At 53.3% G+C, this 19,874-nt stretch overlaps 4 protein-coding genes and 1 non-coding gene across 5 annotated transcripts; 3 read left to right on the top strand and 2 right to left on the bottom strand.

Annotated features, from left to right (window-relative positions):
- On the top strand, positions 1-92 carry M406DRAFT_t24. The gene has a single exon. It is a non-coding gene; the product is annotated as a tRNA-Lys (tRNA).
- A 6,402-nt stretch (positions 93-6,494) lies between these two features.
- M406DRAFT_67045 (uncharacterized protein) lies at positions 6,495-8,006 on the top strand (the record flags this gene model as incomplete). Its single annotated transcript, XM_040925038.1, has 1 exon — positions 6,495-8,006. The coding sequence occupies one exon, from the start codon at positions 6,495-6,497 to the stop codon at positions 8,004-8,006; it is 1,512 nt and encodes a 503-aa protein (XP_040781623.1).
- Positions 8,007-12,843: 4,837 nt separating this feature from the next.
- Positions 12,844-13,502, top strand: M406DRAFT_354519 (uncharacterized protein). Its single transcript, XM_040922940.1, has one exon. The coding sequence runs from the start codon at positions 12,991-12,993 to the stop codon at positions 13,243-13,245; it is 255 nt and encodes an 84-aa protein (XP_040781622.1). The 5' UTR covers positions 12,844-12,990; the 3' UTR covers positions 13,246-13,502.
- A 1,862-nt stretch (positions 13,503-15,364) lies between these two features.
- On the bottom strand, positions 15,365-16,838 carry M406DRAFT_271900 (ubiquitinyl hydrolase). The gene is made up of 3 exons (XM_040918130.1): positions 16,631-16,838; positions 16,546-16,559; positions 15,365-16,429 (listed from the first exon to the last, which is right to left on the bottom strand). The coding sequence occupies exons 1-3, from the start codon at positions 16,650-16,652 to the stop codon at positions 15,473-15,475; spliced, it is 993 nt and encodes a 330-aa protein (XP_040781621.1). The 5' UTR covers positions 16,653-16,838; the 3' UTR covers positions 15,365-15,472.
- A 577-nt stretch (positions 16,839-17,415) lies between these two features.
- M406DRAFT_34134 (uncharacterized protein) lies at positions 17,416-19,599 on the bottom strand (the record flags this gene model as incomplete). The annotated part of the gene is made up of 7 exons (XM_040921648.1): positions 17,416-17,845; positions 17,905-18,029; positions 18,090-18,606; positions 18,668-19,132; positions 19,208-19,301; positions 19,368-19,470; positions 19,576-19,599. 7 exons carry the CDS (start codon positions 19,597-19,599, stop codon positions 17,416-17,418), a joined length of 1,758 nt encoding a protein of 585 aa, XP_040781620.1.
- Positions 19,600-19,874: the final 275 nt, after the last annotated feature.

Below are 19,874 nucleotides of genomic sequence, written 5' to 3'. Positions count from 1 at the left end.
GCCCGGCTAGCTCAATCGGTAGAGCGTGAGACTCTTACAGAGTTTCCGATTCTGAAATCTCAAGGTTGTGGGTTCGACCCCCACGTCGGGCTCAATTCCCGTCGAACGACTTCTTTTTTTGTCTTTTTTTCCGTCCCTGGGGATCTTATTGTTGCCGAGGTGATTAGTGGACAATAATACATGGTACTGCAAGCGAACTGACTGTGACTCGTATCCTAACTAGGTTCCACTGAAAACTGACTTTTACTTTTCCTTCCATTATGAATCTTCGTAGTGTTTCGTGGTGAGCAGATGGTGCTGGTAGTGGGCAGTGCTATCAACAAGGCACAGCAGTAACTAGGCGCACACCCTCTTGCTCTCATGTGCCGTTGTGTTTTGTTCTTGTCTCTGCAAGACCAGGCCAGCTCCCCAGCGGCTCGGCAGCTCGAGTCTGGCATGTGATGCACGTCTCAGCCAACGTTGGACTGCTTGGACCGCGCGGAAGTCGAAACTTGTGGCTACCAATTCCGCCCGCGAGTACGAGGTGTAGGTCACAAAATAATTGGTCCAAGTGCCTCACGCTGAGGCAAAAGGACCGCCCTCTCCTTTGGTAACAGCTTATCCTCAGGATTTAGCCAATCCACTAAGAGTAGCTGAGCAGGTCATAGGAAGCGCATAATAACAAGCTCACGTCACTGTACTGATCGAATGTCTTCACAATATGGCCGTACCGTGATTGGCGCGACCTTGGCATATCCGGGAACGGCGATGGAGTATCACGTATTACACCAAGATTATGACTCGAGAATGGTTGGCCCGCTTCGGATTTGGAACCACCCAGGCCTAGACGATTTAGGTTTGTGTGAGAAGTCCAGTCAGAAGACACCACCACAGGCGGGACGGCACAACTGAGGTCAGATATATAAGCTGAGACTGGAACTGACTCTTCAGTCGAGAGTCACTTGACTGTTCAGCTTCCACGGGAACTAAGTAAATCTGATGATAATGCAGTCCCGGCACGCTGGTACACACTTATGCGAGCGGCCGACGACGTTAAAGAATCCAGTAACAAGCGGGCTTCCCGATGCGTCCAAGTGTGTGGCTTGTTTTCTTTTCGTGTGGGATCCAAGAATAGAATTAAGCTTTGGCAATCCACATTCCAAGCACACACCAGCCACCTGCGGCTGGTGTCACTGGGGGGTTGGGGGGTTGGGGGGGAAACTCTGCAAGCGTCCCTATGACGACATTTCTCTCAGTGGCAGACAGAGTTGCAGATCATGGCGCCATGCTTTCCCGTCCCTGCCACTTCCCCTGTTTTTCTCTTCTGTTGTGCCCGTTGGCGGCGAGCACTGGGGCGCGAGAGGGACTGCCCCAGAGAGAGCGCGAAACCTTGAATAATTAACTTTTACTGACTGCGCCTCCCGTCCCCCCCCCCCCCCCCAAAAAGGAGGCTGGTAAACAGGGTAGGCTAAACGAATTGACGTAGCCGGGCAGCCGATTCGGTAAGATAGAGAACCATACTACAGTAGAAAGTGGTTCCCTCTTCCATCACCGTACATATTTTAGCACAAGATGGTCGACTTGTATGTCGAATTCTAAGGCGAGGAGGGTGGCGACCGATGCAGGATGACGGACAGGCGCTTTTCGTCAAAAACCAGGACGACAAGAGTTTTGTAAACCCAGCCTTTCAGGAGGGTGTGCGTTGTTTTGCCAAGTTTTTGTCGCCCTTCCTACTGTAATCTATCAAGGCCGCCCGGCTGATTGATGCGCGCACACATACACATGAGTCCCACAGTCGTCACATTGTGTAATCTTTTCAAGAGAGAAGTAGACATCATGGTAGGATAGGTTATGGGGTGGGGGGCAAGTTGACAGATCCTCGAAACGGATCAGCGGCCACTGCTTTGCAAGGCCCCTTTCCTTCTTTCCGTTTCGCTCGGTCAACGGTTTTGGTCTGCCAATAGGACTGTCATGCGCCCTGGTACACCCACCACAAGGCTGAATCATGAAGAAAGCTGCAAAACTGACCTGTTTTCAATAAGTTTCGGCTGACCTGGGTGTTGGGCCGCCCTACCTCAAACAACAATCTGGTGTGGGTGTGTCCCTCCCTCTCGCAGCCTTGAGGAGACACTAGTAAGCTGCAAACGGATGCTGCCTGACAATAGTTACACGCAATCTATCGACACTTTGCAATTCACACCCGTTTTGTATTGTGTTTTCGAAAAGGTCTGGCCTGGGCGCATTATCTGGCCTGTAGCATTGTCAGATGGTCGCCCTAGATTGTTGCCTCCGTTATGCCTCCACCTATTGATCTTCGTCTTCTTCTGCTTCTTCTTCTCTTGGCGCAGGGAAGAGGGCTGCTGCATAAACCATTGACATAGTCACATCTGATGGGGTGTGGTGGGGGTTGTAACGGGAAAACGCTTCTGCGATAGGCAAATGTTTCATGTCGCTGATTGGCCTCTGGCTTCAGAGGCAAATCTTGACTTCACATCCCTGCGTCCCTGCAGATCACTGGCCAGGGAGTGAGCAGTGCCGGACAAGGATGAGGAAGGGGAGGAGGAGGAGGAGGAGAAGAAAGAAGAAAAGGTCCAAGAGTGCAGCACAGCAAGCAGGGCCTGCCCATTGATTCCGATCTCGATTCTCCTACGGACCAGAGGGCTTTTCAGATGAGAGCAAACGATGGAGTCGTGAGATTGCGAAAGGAACACAATGATGGTGTCGAAGATGAGGATGAGCATGAAGGAGGGTTGTGACAAGAGAGGAGCATGGCTCCGTCGGTAAGTCAATCGTGGACAGGTGACCAGAAAAGCCATGCCACAGCTCGCATGCTAAGTGGCTTGGCGGTTGGGAAAATCATGACCCCAAAAGGCGACCACCCACAGCTATGTACGACTGCTCGATAGGGATCACACACCTCTTGCGGCTGTTTTGCGCTATGATTCGTGGAAGCACCCCGGCGTCATCCCCCCCAGACTTTCCTCTCTCTGTCTCTCTCTCTCTCTCTCTCTTGCGGCCCCCCGCAAGTTTACGCATGCCCACGCGGAGGGAGGCCGTCCAGAGCGGTCCAGGACGGCCGCTGCAGGTCCGCTGCCTACGGATCAGGGGTTTCTGTCCGTCAATAGGAGAGATTGGCGAGAGGCTGTTCTGACTGGCTCGAGTTTCTTGGTTCGGCTGCTGCTCTCAATGCTGCAACCACTTTGGGAGATACTATACTGTATGGCTTTCCAAGAGATGCGTTTGCCTCCGTGTCTAGACCCTCTCCCACTTCATCCGTAGGAGGGTCAGGGAAACTAAAACGGCGGATAGAGTAGTACTGCGAATTATTGATTGATCGCGGTTGGGTCAGGCAGAAAAAGATAAAAAAGAAGGGTAAAAAACGGAGTGCGGAACGGCGGGCGATGGGACACAGCGGGGGTGTCAACAGCCGCCCTGTCTATGATCGCGAGAAGCGAGTCTGGCGGTAACTGCGGCCTGCCACGCTGAGGGCGCTGAAGGGCCCCACCTTTTTTGATGGGGAAAGAAAGGGACGTGCTTGTCGTCTGTGCACTGATCACCAGTTCATTTATCCTAGCGGCGCCTCGCAATCTTGACGGTCGAGGGGAGCCAAATGCCACTGAATGGACGCTGTGTTCGGTCCACTGCCGAGACGCAATGGGTCTAAAATTTTAATCTCGTTGACGAGAAAGGATGAAAAGAAGAGGGAAACAGAAAGACGACCATTGGGGGTTTCCATTTCTATTTTATTTGATGTACTATAGTAGGATGCGATGTCGCGTCAGGCGATCGACAGATCCTGGGTTCCACGGGCGAATAAGCGCATGTTCTGCAGAAGATCTGCAAGTCGAGAGAGGGAGCTTTGTGTGTATTGGTAGTTCATTGCTGCTGCCGCCCAACATTGATGTTGTGCTACAGCCAGCGAACGCCATGCCGTGTTGGAGGGCTTGTCAAAGTTCCGAGGTGGTGGCTGCTCCCCCTTTTTCAATGCTGCCGTGCATCATCCATCCCGAGCAGCGCCAGCGCCATTTGGACGACGCCCCGCGGGTCCAGATGCAGCATAGGAGGTGCGGGCGAATTTTTTCCTCTACCAAATCGTCTTCCAGCAGCAAGCCACATTCCCGATCGGGAAGAAAGAGGGAGGTTGCGAAATAATAGGGGCCCCCAGCAGCGGGAGGAGGAGAGACGGAGGAGTAGCAGGAGCAACAGGAATCGCAGGTGCAGACTGCAGAGGACCTGAACAATCTCGCTCTAGGGAATACGGGCCCACCCTCGTGGCTACTTCAGGACATTTTCCACGCCACCATGTTGTGCATGTGTGTCGGTCAACGATCTGGGGTTTGGAAGCAGAACAAAAAAAAAAAAACACTCTTCTCTGTAAAGTGTACATACAGGATCCAATCCCCTGGCATACTTGTTATGACTCCTCTTGTCAATATGGATCTTACGATCAAAATCTCTTTGCTCGATTTCTGGATCCCAAAACATGGTGTAGGCTTTCTGAGCCAATGAAGCATCAGAAAGCCCCCTCGCGCTACTGACCCCAGGGTCCAAACTTATTGGGGGACTTCAAGACCCCTGGGCGAATCGACTTGGCGTCGAAAGCGCACTCTGGCGCAACCCTGGCTCACTCAGCGTTTCGACCCTGGTCCCTCCACAAATTCAAGCCTTTGCCCCCAGACAGTGGCTTGAGTGCTGAGTGGGTGATTTTGAGAAATCGCTGCGGTACAGCCTAAGAATGCCTTATGCTGGCCAGGAAACGGTCGCAGCCATTGCGCTGGGCCATGACGAAAGGCCACCTGGACTGCACTGCATCACAGAGATATGTACATAGTTAAATGCACGTGAGAGACCTGAACGAGAGGCCTGTCTTCTGCTACATTACTATATACTATGGTACATAGACCACACTATGGCATGCTAGGGCAAAAGGGCCATCAGGTCTCTGCCGTGGCCCCCAGCCCTGCTGCGGCTTCATCACGTAGGCATCTATGTTTCGTCCTGCCTGCTTTCATGTTCACCATTTACATATTATAGATGCTCTTCCTCCCCTCAAACAACCTTCTTTGTCCTTGTCCCCAAATTTACTTTTTATCATTCATTAACGAAATAAACATCACGGCGTCGACAACTTTAACCAGACGACTAGTCCGATCCCGCCCGTACCTACCGGCCGACATAAAGCCGGAGGAGCATTTGCAGCTCTTTTTCCCTTGTTTTATCTGAAACACCTCCCTGGCTCCCTTTTGGCTTTTCCCGGTGATTCTCTCTTGCCTTTTTTTTTTTTTTTTCTCGCCCGCGACTTCTCGATCAGCAGCTCAACCTTTTTTCCTCGTGCCCCAGTGACACACCAACGAGTCGCGCCGAGACAGGATCTGCCGTGCTTTCGAAGCTCCCTGACGCCTGTCGAACCGTCCCGTCTTTTATCGCCTTGCCTCCCCTTCTCTAAAACCCACACGAATTCTCCCTGTGCGCACTGAAAGTTGGCCTGCAGAGCGGGTTGCGATGCACATAGTGTCTCGACTTGTGTCTCTCTCCCCCATCTGTTGCAGATCCCGCAACGTGAATCAAGTCTGTTACCAGACCACTACACTCCGCAATTGATCGCTCTTACACAGGAGCTGCAAAACCTGCCAGCCACGGCGGGCGATCCAATCTGCTCTCTAAGGATCATCATTTTCATCATCATCATTGTTCAGATCAGGTGGAGGACGGAATTATTCCTGATAAAACAGTGGAGTCTCAGCAAGGGCCACATCAACAAGAAGATCAGGATTTCGTGTAAGTTGCCGTTTTCTCTTATCCTCCGTTTTCAGCTCTCCGTTTTCTGGTATGCAACCCCCGCCCCCTCCCCCCAATTCCGTTCCACAGGTGATGAGCAAAGGACCTGTGGGCGGTGGCTAGACAAGGGGGGCCAGAGACAGGGGGCAGGGATTATGTCGTTTTCTCCACCCCACACACCTTGTCCCTGCTGCACTAGACAAGTACAATGTATCAGACAGGGGGAAGGGGTCGACCGACGAGGGTGTCAATCTCAGGGATACGCCGCCTGGGTTTGTCCTCTCACTCTAGGTGTCTCTGCACGCGCCAAGGTGCCCTTAATCCCCATATCTCGCCCTCTCACACCACCAGCCAACTTGTTAAATCACCTAGGAGCCTCCCATTTCCATTTGCTCCCTCGGAGTTTTTGTCGTGCACCCCTTCAATGTCCCTGCAGACCATGCCCATTCTCCACAGTCGGGTGAGAGGCACAAAGGCTCACTTCATAACGTTGCAGTGCTCCTACTCCCTCCGTGAGAAAACCCCTTCCTGACCTGAGCGTCAATCCAAGCCCCGAAGAAAGAAAGAGTTCCACCACCCCGCGAAAGAGAGAGAGGGACATTGTCTCTAATAAACTCCCTTGTCCGGAAACAACTTCCCAGGACAGACCAGCCGGGCCGTGGCATACGTACAACGCAACAAACAACAATAACCTTTTTTCCTTTTCCTTTTCACTGACCCGTCTCCACCGCAACATCATGTCTCTGGCGGTGGAGCAGACCCTTCCACCACCCATGAAGGCTGAGGTGGATTCACCCCGAAGCGAGGGCCACGCAGCAGGACCTCTTAACATGGACGCCGTCCCCAGTCGGGCCGCCCGTCTTGAGGAGACTCTCCTCGCTGCCTCCCAGCCCATCAAGAAGCAGAAGAACCTCCCCTCGGCGGCAGCAGCAGCAGCAGCAGCAGCAGCAACTTATGACTCCATGCAGAGCCAGTACTACGACACAATGGACGTCCAGGAGATCACAACACCCACCTCAGACCACCAGGTCGTCGAGGAGCAGGCACCCGTCCTGCCACCGAAGAGTGCTCTGAGAGCGTCCCGGATGCTGGACGGTCTGGTCGGCCTCAAGATCGTGGCGCCCGTCGACCCTCCAGCGTTCAGCCAGACCCCTCATGACGAGTACCTCTCCTCCGAAGAGGAGGCGTCTGCTACCACGGATGACTTCTCAGACTTCGAGTACGAGTCCAGCAGCGACGACCTGTCACCGTCACCCGCCGAGGACGGCAGGAAGCATCAGGTCACGGCCAGGGTGGTGTCTGTCATCTTCTCAGGGAAGCCCTCCATGATCCAGGTACCACAGAACCGGCGATCGCTCTCACCGACCTCAATCGAACACCTCGAGAACAGCAACAAGCTGCGGCAAGCAGCCTCCCACAACGACGAGATGGAGGTGAAGAGCAGGAGGAGAATGTCCACCTCGACGACATCCTCCCGGTTGTCTGCACACTCATTCTCGCGCCCTGCCCACCTGCTCAGGAGCAGCAGTATGCAGCCTCCTGGGACATCATCGAGACCGAACCTTCCCTTCCTGAAGGTCGACCCCTTTGCCAACGGCAGCACATACTCGCTGGGCAACACACAAGGCGAAGTCAACTCCACCAGGGAGGCTTATGTGCCTCAGGAGGTAGTGAGGTCGGAGGTGAAAGTGCCGGCGGAAGAGGACCGGCCCAAGACACCAAAGACACCCACCAAGATGTTCAAGGGCGTCGCCAGGGCCATGAGCCTCATGAAGAGGAGAAGCGTCCCGAGGATGAACCAGGCTTTCCTGGCACTGGGCGAGATTGGCGGCCGACCTGGCTCACCGTCAGAAGCCAGCATCACAGAGGAGGACGCCGAGCCACCAATTTCCATGGAGCAGCTGCCGGCCAAGGAGCCCCAGGAGACATCGCCGCCGTTGAGGCGGATGGAGACACGAAGCGAGAGGGCGGTGACACCACCATCGCCCCCTACGCGGTCACCGCCTCGCCCACAATTGGCGCCCATCACGCACGACGAGATCGTCAGGATAGCGGAGAGAAACGCGAGGATGGCAAAACACATGTCCGTCACCCGGACATTCCAGGGCGAGCACGGGCTTGAGTCACCTATCTCGCCCATGTCGCCCCTGACGACACCCAGCCCCCTCACGCCTAACAAGCGTGCATCTACATTCACTTTCGGCCGGAGGCGGATGAGCGTCAAGCTCCCAGGGAAGCTTCAGCTGTGAGAGGTCCTCAATACACATCATCATGGTCTTTCAGTCATCCGGTGGTCAATCTGCTACACAAAGGATAAGCATTCAAGAGCGTCGGAGTTCCGGTATGGGGAGAGATTTACAGCAATCAATCAAATCAATCAACCCACAGGGTTCGGGGAGGGAAAGATGTCGTCATTACTGGTGGCCGGTCACATACACAACAACAACAACAACAACATCCTTGACCGGTATTTTTTGAGATTTTGACTGGGGCGTTTTCATGGAGGGGGAATACCTGCGGTGATGGGGGAAGTTTCATCTGACAACTACTTGCAAGCGTGTGTGCGCGCGCGCACTTCTCGCATACTTGGGGTCAATACGGCGTCTGGTCTTTTTTCTGGGTTCATTTTTTCCCCATCTTTTTTCTTCCACTCTAATTTCTGTTATCATGGTCCGTTGGCCGCACACATTTGGCGGCGACGGCTTTTGCATTAAAATCCGCACTTTCATGTCGGGTCAAGGGAGGACACAAAGTATGAGAAGAACAGGCGGAGGGGGAGGGATGAGTCTGCCAGCAGTGCATTTTACGAGAATTTATGATACCACCAAACTGCTTTGGGGAGGCGGAAGTCATGGCGTCGGACCAAGACGGAGTTGTTCGACAGATAGCCAAACCACCCTCCGAATACAAATTACTATGCAGGACTTTTTTGAGTGTTTCTCCCTACTTTCTGTTTTGGCCGCCCACCACCACCGTCGTCGGTCACAATCACACACACACACACACACAGACCTGTGCTACCCTGCATCCACCATGACCCAAAGATTGTCTCTCTTGCATACACGGAGGGCTCGTTTTTTTTTTTTCATCTTGCAGCCAGCTAGCCAGCCATGAACCCGACAAAGCTCGAGCCCTCGGCTACCTGGTGTCACACGCCCCGCCCTAGGGCGAAGAAACGCCTTTGTAGTGAAAACACGACGTCGTTTTGTGTCACTTGTGTCACTTGGCTCACATGTTGCGTTCATGTTGTGTGCATTTAGCATACATTTGCATAAATGTAGGGTTACTACAGTATGGACCAGGCTATTCTTTCCTCTTTGCTCTTTCTTTTCTTTTTCCTTTAGTCACCCTTTTATATGACCAGCACTGCACCCATTCCTTTTCTCGGCAAGTCTACATTTACTGGCTGACCTGCTCGAATATACAAAAAGAAAGAGACAAGCGACACTGAGCCATGTCTCTTTCGCTGGCATTCCTCACCATGGCGCACGCGTAAAAAAATAAAAAAAAGAGTAGAAGAAAGCAAAAAACTTGTTCCCCAATCCCTCCTGTCTGATCTAGCCGGCCGTGTGTCTTCGCTCACCTCCCTGAGGCAGCTTTTTTGGTGGACGTGGCGCTTGTCTTACGGGAAAATGCCATGTCACATGTTTGGAATGTACGACTGTGTGTATTTGTCTTGTAGTGATATTGGGGTGGACATGGATCCTAGGGATTTGAATTAGTATATATGATGGGTGGTACAAAGGACTGTGGTAGTTGAAGAGTACTTTACGTGATGCGGGTAGGTAAATAAGGTTCAAGGGGGGGGGGGTCCCTAACTAAGCAGCTTAGCCTACTTCTGGAACGTGTCTTGGTTAAACAGTATCCCTGCCTCCCCACCTTCCTCCACTAGAAAACACTGCTCTCCCTCTCTCTTTTTCCCCCAGTTTCATTATCAAGCAAGACCGATGTCTTTTGTTCGTCTCTTGTTTTTTCCTTCTTTTTTCTTCTTTTTTCTAGTAGGGACGAGTAACTCAAGGAGAGGCAAAAAGGAAAAGATCCAGAAGAGTCGTCACGAGGTTTTTTTGGTTTTTTTTTTTGTTGTGGTGGAGGTGTGAGACATGGCCCTGGGTTTCTGCAACAAAGGATTCACCGTCATCACTCTCCTCATTCTTGGATTGTATACTAAATCATTTCGCACTTGGTATTCTCTGGATGCAGGGCGGGGGGGGGCGGCATCTCAAAGTGAGGGATGGATGAAATACACTGCCCTTCTCTTCCTTTTGCAGCATCTCCTTCCGTCCCACAGGATGATGCAATCCATGGCACACGATCCCACCGCGAAAGCGGCACACCAAAGGGAGAGAGGATGCGAGCATGCAGGCCCCCTACAGCTGCGCCCGCCATGACCGTACATGCACGGACCATGCCCAGGCGCACCAACCCCGATGCAATGGCAAAGCCCCGGACACGAGGCCGAGAAGGGGGACCAAGAGGATTATTTTCCATTCCATTGCCTTTTCTTTCTTTGCACCTGAAAGGACATACGAAACTTTCTTGGGGGCCGCCTTCGTGAAACATTAGCCCCCGCGCCCCTCGTATAGAACTCTTTTGTTCTGCTTTTTTTTTTTTTTTTTTTTTGCGCTTCCCATATCTCTTTTTTTGGGTGCCTAGTGTTCAGACACATGTCGGTCGGTCGTTGGGGGCGTGCGAATCTGGTCCGACACGTGCGCATTGGCTGTCCGCGCTGGGTTGGAAATCTGTCTGAGCGTGCATGTAGCGAGACGCCTTACGAAACGTTGGCTCGTGTGTATTTGACGACAATCTTTAGGTGGTTCTACGATACGCCCTTATCGAGTATCTAATCCTTGCTGTCAACCTTGTGTGTGTGTTGTCAGTGTTTCGTCCGAAGAAGGGTTTCCTGAACATTAAGCTTATTATCTTTATTTTACTATACACTTCTCCAGATGGCACTCTCATGGTTTATCTAATGATTCTTGAAAGAAAGAAGAATGAAAAAAGAAAGAAAAAAATGGAGAATTAAGAAGGAGGAAGAAGGAGACAGAGAAAAAAAAGGTGTGGTGACCCCTCGATAGTATGGTGGTGATATTGGACTTCCCATGTATAGCTGAGGACATCTTGTCTCATGCCCCGCGTGGTGGGAAGTGAATTCAGCCCCTCGTGGTATATTGAGCTGCTGCTGCTGCTGTTGTCGGACTAGGCAGGTATGCATCCTGCCTAAGCTGGAAGGCCACTCGTCAAGGCCCGCAGCGGACCTAAACCAGGGCGAGGCAGGGAGACGAGCAACGACCGCAACAGAGGGCAGCCCGTAAAACGGTGAGGCCACCGTTTTCAGGACTTACACAATCAAGAGAACAGACCCCCCTCATCCGGTGGCCCGTCCTCAAGAAAGGATACACGTTTGAGATGCACGCAAGAGGGGGGCGAAGGGGGGGGGAAGAACATGAAGGAAGAAAGGGGGGGGGGGGGCGGGAAGGCAGTTCGCTCAGCAAGCCACTGTAAACCAATGGACAGATCTACTATCATATCATGAAACACCGGCACTCTTTCTATCTTGACCAAGCTCAGCTTCCATATCCAGTCTGCCTTTCCCGGCTTTGGCTACGATCTCGAAGTGGAAGGGGGTGGAATGGAAAGAAGGGGGGGGGGGGCGCGGCCTCGGGAGGAGAGAGAGAGAGAGAGAAAGATAAGGAAGCAAGGGGCTCGCAGTACCTCAAGAATGACTATCGATGGCGTGAGTGTGTCGGGCTAGGTCGTCTATAATAAGTCTGGCTCTCTATGCAACCCTCATGCGTGATTCTCCAATATTCACTCGATACGTGCTCATCGTTTCCCGCACGGGCGCGCCAGCTGTCCCGAAACCATTGCGCAGCTATGGCTGCAGGCTAGCTGGTTTGGTAGCTGATACCGATGCATAGCCTGAAGGTAATTGGAGTAGCAACACCCAGCCGTCGGAAGTCTACAGCAGTGCGGTGCGCACGAAAACCGGGACAGATAGCGGAGTCTAGTCGCTTTCGCCGGCTCGGTGCTTTTTCTAATAGTGCTCTCCCGCCGTGCCGCTTTGTTTTTGGCCGGGACCCGGCCCCGGAGTATCAGCCCGTGAAGCTCACGACAATCCCCGACCGCTGCTACCCGTGGACGCATCAAAAGCCAGATTCCTTTGCATCGTGTGGTGGGTTGTCTTGACATTGTGGATATCATTTCTAATTTACAAGGGCCCAAGCTGTACCTAAGCATCCCTCCGAGCACACAATTTGCAGTTTGATATCGACATCGTCATGTCTCTGGAGACGATCTGTTGCAGGCATTGGCACCACCGAAAATGGAGTACCCACAAGAGCCGTCTGTTCATGCACCATGGACTTGAGGCTCTGTAGCGATGGCTTAACGATTATCACCTTGAACACCCGCGGTTGATTGACACATTCACACGCCAGATACCAATTACCACGTGGCCGTCTACGAGGGGCTGTTGACCCGTCTTCCAGAACCTCGCAAAAGCTCTGACCCAATTCGAACCTGTGCGCCTGCTGCAGCTCGCTGGACAGTGCTGAGGTCCAGTGAGAGCGCGGCGCAGTCCATTCCCCAGCAGGAATGTCTCCTCAATCGATGATTATTGACCAGATCACGAAGATGAGAAGAGTGGAATGAGTAACGATATAATACTGCAAGAGGTGGCGAGGTCAAGCGAGCCCTTGGCATCTGCAAGCAAAAAGTTTCTCGACTGTTGCGTGCGCGATGACATATCTCTAGGCAGCTAGCAAAATGTCGAACAGCGTGGGGCACATTTTGCCTCCACAATACCAACCCTGCCTTCTTACAGTATGTGGCACGCATCCTGCTTCTGAAAATAGCCCTCGCGCAAAAAATACGGGACGGGGACTTACGAGGGGTCGGGAGGCTGAGCTTGCTGACACCCAGCACCACATCACGTGCATGACGTTCTTATCCATTGGACAATTCTTTTTTGCGCTGAACAACTTAGTCCACATCAATACTCCTCAGGTAGGAGGAGTTGTGCACGAGCCATATGTTCTGACGCGGGCGACATCTCACAGCTTGTGAGGCTGCGCAACGAGAGGAAAGCGGGGTGGTGAGATGTCGATATAAGACTCATTGTGCCCCGCGCGCAAGAAAGATACGCAAAAATTGAATGGAAAAACAAATTGAAGAAACATAGTGCGATGCCAATCATACATCACTGAAGCGGGATATCCACCCAACCTAACCATCATGTCGCCCTCACGCAAGTCCGAGACCTCATCGCCATCCTCGTCGCCTAAGCTCGCCCACGACAGTGGCCGTGTCAGGAAGAGAACCGGCTCCTTTGGGTATCGACGCGGACGTCCCTCAACCGCTGCTCGTGTCTGGCAGAGCCCCAGAATGAAGAGGAACCTCGTCAGGCTGTATTACTGCACAACCCTCAGGACCACCGTCATTGGCAAGATACTATCCGCCCTGGCCTCGATCAAGTACGGCAGCAGGTGAGAACTACTCCCTCTTGCGGGCCAAAGAAAGAACGAGAGTCCTTAGCATCTCTCTCTCCCCTCATATAGCTTGAACTCGGGACAACGGTCCACGCAGGTCGAACTCCAGCGCTTGCTGTCTAGCGAGACTGCACGTCCCAGAACACGCGATATTGCGAGAGAGCGCGTTGCTTCGTATCGAATCGTGAGGAATCGTCAACGGGTATCAACCAGGCATCAGACCAGTCGACCGACCAATGCCCAACAGACGCTGTCAAATGATCTATGGTCGCCACAGGATGAGCCCAGTATAGGGTTACCGGTATGTTTTCTGGTACACCGTTCGTGAGCCTCCCACACGGCTAAGCCATCGCTCCTAGCATTTCGCAGTGACACCGCCCTCTCAGTATAACAGCGCTCACTCGACTTTGAGCGAGACGGCAGTACGCGGGTCCGCAGCAGGCGAGACACCGTCTATCAAGGGCACCAGACTTTTGCAGACATCCGTCAGGTCACTCAGCTCAAGGAGCCGTCCGAGTTCTTCTCTTCTGGCTGAGATTCGCAGTCTTCTGAGCTTCTCTACAGATTCAACCCGGTCCGGGCGGCCGTCGCTCAATGCCCAGTCTCTTGCCGGTAGCATCATGTCAGATACGCCGGGCTCGATGGTGTATACAAACTTGGTTGTCGAAGTCTGCTGTGGCCGTCGGTCAGAATGTCTGCATCGGAAGGTCGTCACAGCTATGACGGACATCACCGGAGAGCCATTGCAACTCCCGAGGGTCGAGTTTGGTCCTCGGGATTTTAGATTCGAGAGCGGCCGAACTACTCTCAATGAGACTGCCCTCCATATCGCAGCAAGGTGGAGAGACGATATCAAATTCCTGTGTAACCTTGTGCAGCGATGCGCCGACGATCTGCTGAACGTGAAGGACCACACCGGCCAAACCTTCATGCACCTTTTGAATCCGACAACATTAGCTGGCAACGTTCGCTTCCTGTTCCGAATTCTGCAGGACAAGAAATTCCGTTGGACGCAGGGCGATTCTGCTGGGGATAACTGCCTAGCAGCCCTTGTTGCGAATGATGCAGCGATTCAGGGTCTCGGTTTCAGAGAGAGGATGGACTTCGTCTCTGGATTTCAGGATATACTCCAGATGATATCTGAGCAAAATCAATCCGTCCCTCTGGCAGCGCTGATGATGCCCACCTCAACAGGTGAGTTGACAGGGCGTCGGATCGCGCAGAGCTTTCAGAGACAAGCCTTGTGGCACATGGAAAGAGGGTATGTGGAAGCGACATCCATCTCCGAGTTGGCGAATAGATACAGCCAGATCATGGACGACGCTTTATCCGCAGAAGTATCGAGCGATCCCTCGTTGGCACAGACGTCATTTCACGCGTGGTTGACGGCGCGCGATGTGTCCAACTCGCCCAGCATCTCGCGCCCTGTCTCGTTCGACGATCCCAACACGTACAACGAGCGCGGTGAGACCTGCCCAATGGCTTTGATCCGAGCAGTCGGCGGTGGACGCTTGTCCGAAGAGGTCGGCATGGCATGGCTAGAAAACCTCTTGTGGCGAAGAGCAGATGTGAGATTGATCGACCTGAAGGGCAACACCGCTCTGCACCATGCCACATACTGGTGCCTACCACGGTTTGTTGAGGCGCTTCTTCAACACGGAGCCGATCCGCAGACGAGGAATAGCGCAAATGAGACGGCGCTGGACATCTGTGTCAAGAGGAACAGCGCCGCGCGGACAGACGAGACCGGTGTCGAGTATTCAAAATCTCTGAGAGTCCTGGTGAGGTTATTCGATGGGCCGTCGATAAAGCAGCGGCAGGTGTCGAATCGAAAACGCACCAGGGTCATGTCAATGTTGAAGAGTCCTTTCCCACCACCAACTGTGTATGAGCAGGGTCTTCTTGAGTACGGACCTGCCATAGACTTAGACTAAGGAAAGCTGGTCCTTGTTTTCGAGACTGAGCAAGCAATGGGTACAACAGCGGTGGCTTGGTGAACAGTAGGCATCTAAGAAACGTCAGCTCCATCTCGCAATGCACAGAGAAGTTTTTGTTGTCACCAACTGCCGCCCGCCGGCCTGCTCCGTCGTCATGTCTCCGCTGTGCAATGAGCTCAAAGGAGTAGCGGAAAGAGAGAATGCGTCCTTCAGGGGTATAAATATAGGTCGCCGACGAGTTGTCTAAACCTGCCCATCATCGGCCTCGGCGTTCATGATGTTTCCTTCCGTTCAACCTCCCATCTCTACATCCTCCGCCATACCTGTCTTTTTCTTCTTGGTGTCTATCCGCTGCTTCATCTTCGAATGCCCAGCATCCACCCACTTTTGGTAGGCATCCTCGCCGCCCGTCTTCAGCTTGTCGGCCACTACTCCCTTCAGCACCTCTCCCACAAAGCCAATCAAGTTGGTCCTCCGCAGAGCGTTCTCGAATTGCCAATCCCAACGCTTCTGCCCCTCACGCTCGAGCAACTCCGCGTCACCAATCTCATTGGCGCGAATGCGCAGGTCGCGCACCATGGCTAAGAGATTGAATCTAATCTCAGCAGTGTCGTAACGGTTGATCCTTCGCTGCAGGACGTCCATGACTATCGCGGGAAACTGCTCCTGGGTGCAAGGCCCGTGGCTAATGGGCGCAGGCTGCAGACCGTCCATCTCGTACAGCGTGCCGCCGATGGGTGTGTAAGCAATGAAGTGGTAGACATCCTCTGGCTCGCCGATTTGGCGCTGGGTCTCGTCCACGAATGGTTGGCTTTTCGCAAACGCATTGTGCACGTCTCGAATCAATACACTATTGGACAGAGCCTCGCCGCGGAACTCAGCAGGGAGGCTCTCTGTGAAGTCGTGGAACTCGCGGAGTGGCTCGCCGACATCAATGTATCCCGCCTCTGGGCCTTCAGGGCTTTGCTTATTCTGTTTGTTCATGAGCACGGAGAGGACGGCCTGGGTCCCACAGGCGTTCTGAATGGTCTGGTTGGCGAACCAGAGATTCACCGCGGCATCGTGGTCGAAGGTGCCTTCGAGGGGCTTCTCCGCGGACGTATACGGGGTGTCTGTCGGATACTTGAAGAGGAAGATGACGCCGTAGACCGGGTGCAGCTGGGCAAGGGCCTCGGGATCCATACTGATCAGCTCCTCGAATTGCACATCTTTAACGCCGAGGTTCTCGAGAAGAAAAGTGAAGACGCCCTGTGAACGGTTAGCGCATGCAAGCTGGATGTCGTGGTGTAAGACACGGGGCGCGGGCGAGCAGGCAACGCCTTGGTATAGGGCGAAAACGGGTCAAGGAAGCGGTGTCCACATACTGCGTCGGACTCAACTATTACAGGCAAAGTTAGCATTTGAGTGATCTCTATTGTTGCCAGGAGAATGGAGAGCAACAAAACTTACTGGTATTCCAACCGCCACTCATCTTGATGGTTTGAGGCAACGGAGGCACCTCGTGCGCGGGATAATGGAGGGAGCGTGGAAGGGAGCGCCCAGGATAAAGAGCAGCACAGCCACTAGCAGAAAGAGAAGGAAACGAGAGAGTACTGTAGCAACCCCAATCACCCAGAGGGAAGAGCAGGAAGCTATGCTTGTGATGATTCTGTGGCGAGGTTGGAGAGCTTGAATGCTTGTCAGAGCAGCTCCAAAGTTCTAGCTCCGTCATAAAGAGCGCCGCCAAAAGCAATCAAGTACAGTACCACTTGATGCTGACATAAGCCACCGCGCCTCAGGAAGCTTTCTGATAACCACCCCTTCCTTCTTGCCAATCTCACTTGATTTATTGCTCTTACTGGCTTTGAACATGTCTTGCACCTCTCATGACGTTTATTAATACAAGTCCTACAGGCAGCATCCTGCACAGAGCTATCTCTGACAATCCCTGCCAAAATATCTTATGCTTCACATTTTCATCATCTTCACATGCCTCCCATCCTATAACATGCCATAATTCATTTACCGTCTCTTCGTGTAGAAAGATCCCATCAACAACAGCTGGCCCTGGACAAGAACCTGCGCCAGTAGCAGAGCTCTAGACCCCGGTGACTAAATCAAAAGCTGTGAAGGGGTGACTGAGGCTGCTGATGCTGTCTTGAACTTTGTCAGTGGTCACCTCCTTCTACATCTGCTGCCATTGTTTGGTTTGGCCCTTCGATGATGAGTTTCAGAAGTGGCCCCTATGTCCATTTTTACTCATGAGACACCTGGGCCACCTGCTTCGGAACGACCACAATGTCCAGCTCGTGCGTCTCGCCGTCGCTCCCGATCTCCCCCAGCCCATGAGCGCCCGATTCGTCCGCCGCCCCGGCCGAAATTCTCTGTGAGGACGCAGCGAACGAGGTCGCGATTCTCGAGGTCCTCATAGAATCCAGGTCCACCTCGGACATTGCGAACGCGTCACACGCCTCCTTGGCGCTCTCCTGGGACCGCCGCGTCTTGCGCCGTTCGTCCTCCCAGAAACGGCCCTTGGTGAAGATCCGAAAGATCCACGGCTTCTCTCCCGCGGGCTTCCATGTCCAGTACTCCCGCCGGTGGTAGTCCTTGGGCTCGTGTGCGCCGCGGCTCAGGAACATGACGGCCCCTATCATGCCGTTGAGGACGGCGTAGATGAAGAGACCACTGCACCTCTTGGTCAGCATGAGGAGCAATGCAGTCGACCCAGGAAAGTAGCGACTTACGCAATGAGGCCGTACGCTACGCTGTAGCTGAAGGGAATGAAGGCTATGGTCACGAAGGAAGGGATGGCATCGCCGATATAACTCCAATTGATAGCCGACACCTGGCGTATCATCAAGCAACCAACCTAACAGATGTCAGCATTTGCGTTGACCTTGGTCAAAAGTATGGGAGGAAAGATACCCACCAAGATCAACGTGCAGCCCGTCGCCCAAGGCGGAATGGAAGCAAAAATCGGTGCAAAGAAGACGGATATCAAGAAACACAGCCCTGTTACCATGGCTGTCAATCCGGTCCTCCCGCCCTCGGCGATACCCGCACCGCTCTCGATAAAAGCTGTAACAGGCGAGCACCCCAACAGCGAACCGATCGAGATACACGCGGCATCAATGCAGTACGCGACCGTCGACCTGGGAAAGTCTCCGTCGCTGCTTGATCCACGCTTCTTGGGCCGGTCCTTCTGCTGCTGCACGCGGCCGCAAAATCTTGCCATGGAATACAAGGTTGCTGTGCAGTCGATGATGTCGACGTACAAGAAGGTAAAAAGCGCTAGGGCAAAGGAGGCACCATAGCTACCGGAGAGGTCCCACTGTTGCGCATTCAATGTGTGGGTAATAGGGTGGAACGAGACAACCTTTTTGAAAAAGGCGAAGCGCTCGTCGCCTTCAGTTGTGTTGGGAAAGTACGTGAACGGTGTATTGCGGCTGGCACACGTTAGATTTTGCACACGCCCACCTATGGGAAACAGAATCTGGCAGGACTTACGGCCAGGATAAGATCGAGACGAGCGCCACGCCGATGATGATGGCGGCCTTGACCCGAAATGCCATGAGAAAGGCTGTCAGGAGACCACCGCACGTGATACCGAGCCACATCTTGGAGCTCGTCATCAGATTGCTTGTACACGCCCCGGTCTTGGGATCGAGGTACGCCGCGTCACAACCCGCAATCGTCAGAGGCGTCGATGGATTGCCGGTGATGATACCGATGCCTTCAGAGTACGACATCCCTACCATGGTCAGAAAGAGACCTATACCAACGCCGCTAGCTGTTTTAATCGTCCCGGGTATGATTTTCACCAGCCAGTGTCGCATGCCAGTCAGTGCAAGCACGATGAAGATAAAGCCTTCGACGAACACTGCAGTCAGTGCAAGAGAGTATGGGACAGAGCCTGTCCCGCGGATTCCGACGCATTGAAAGGCGAAATAGGCGTTCAAACCCATACCGGGGCTGTATCTTCAGTCAGCTTGGTCTTCCGAAAGCTCGGGGGGGCCGGGGGTAAGGGACGTCTAGTTGACGACATACGCCAGTGCGACAGGGAGATTGGTGAAAAAGCCAAAGAGGATACTGGCCAGTCCTGATAGTGCCGCCGTCGCTGTTATGAGGTCTTGCTTGACGACTATATATGGCTTCGTCAGCACGTCTTTGCCTTCTCTTCGTGACTACGGGCAAGGCACGTTCTCACCATTTGCACAGGACTGCCATTCCGTCTCATTTGCACAGGTCCCCGCTGCGGTGAGAGGTTTCTCACATACGCAGGTACCACCCGTTTCCGAAAGAATGTCGGCCTGGAGTCGACAAAGTCAGTGACTTAAAGGAGCATAACAAGAGCACGATTCCCTTTTCTCTTTTTGTCTTCTTCTTCTTCTCTTCTTTTCCCCTGCCTCACATACATTAACAGCAATGATATACGCCATGGTCGCAAAAGTTGTCAAGCCTGCTCGGATCTCGGTGTAGAAGCTGGCGCCTTGGATCTGGTCCGGCTGCACCGAATTGAGGAAAAGACGTTAGTATGCCTAATCGAAACGGTGTCACCATTCCATGTATTTGAAGTCACTTACGTGACCAGATCCGCCCAGCCTGAAGACCCGACCGAATGTCGACTGGTTGACAGAGGTCTCGAAGCCTCTGAGCATGTCCATGACCCGGCCAAAGGTCCTTGCCATGAAGCTCTGGCCGTAGACATAGCGGT

The sequence above is a fragment of the Cryphonectria parasitica genome, assembly GCF_011745365.1.
Source record: "Cryphonectria parasitica EP155 unplaced genomic scaffold M406scaffold_1, whole genome shotgun sequence".
In the NCBI taxonomy this organism is placed as follows: Eukaryota; Fungi; Ascomycota; class Sordariomycetes; order Diaporthales; family Cryphonectriaceae; genus Cryphonectria; species Cryphonectria parasitica.
This window is presented reverse-complemented; position numbering and strand designations above follow the sequence as displayed.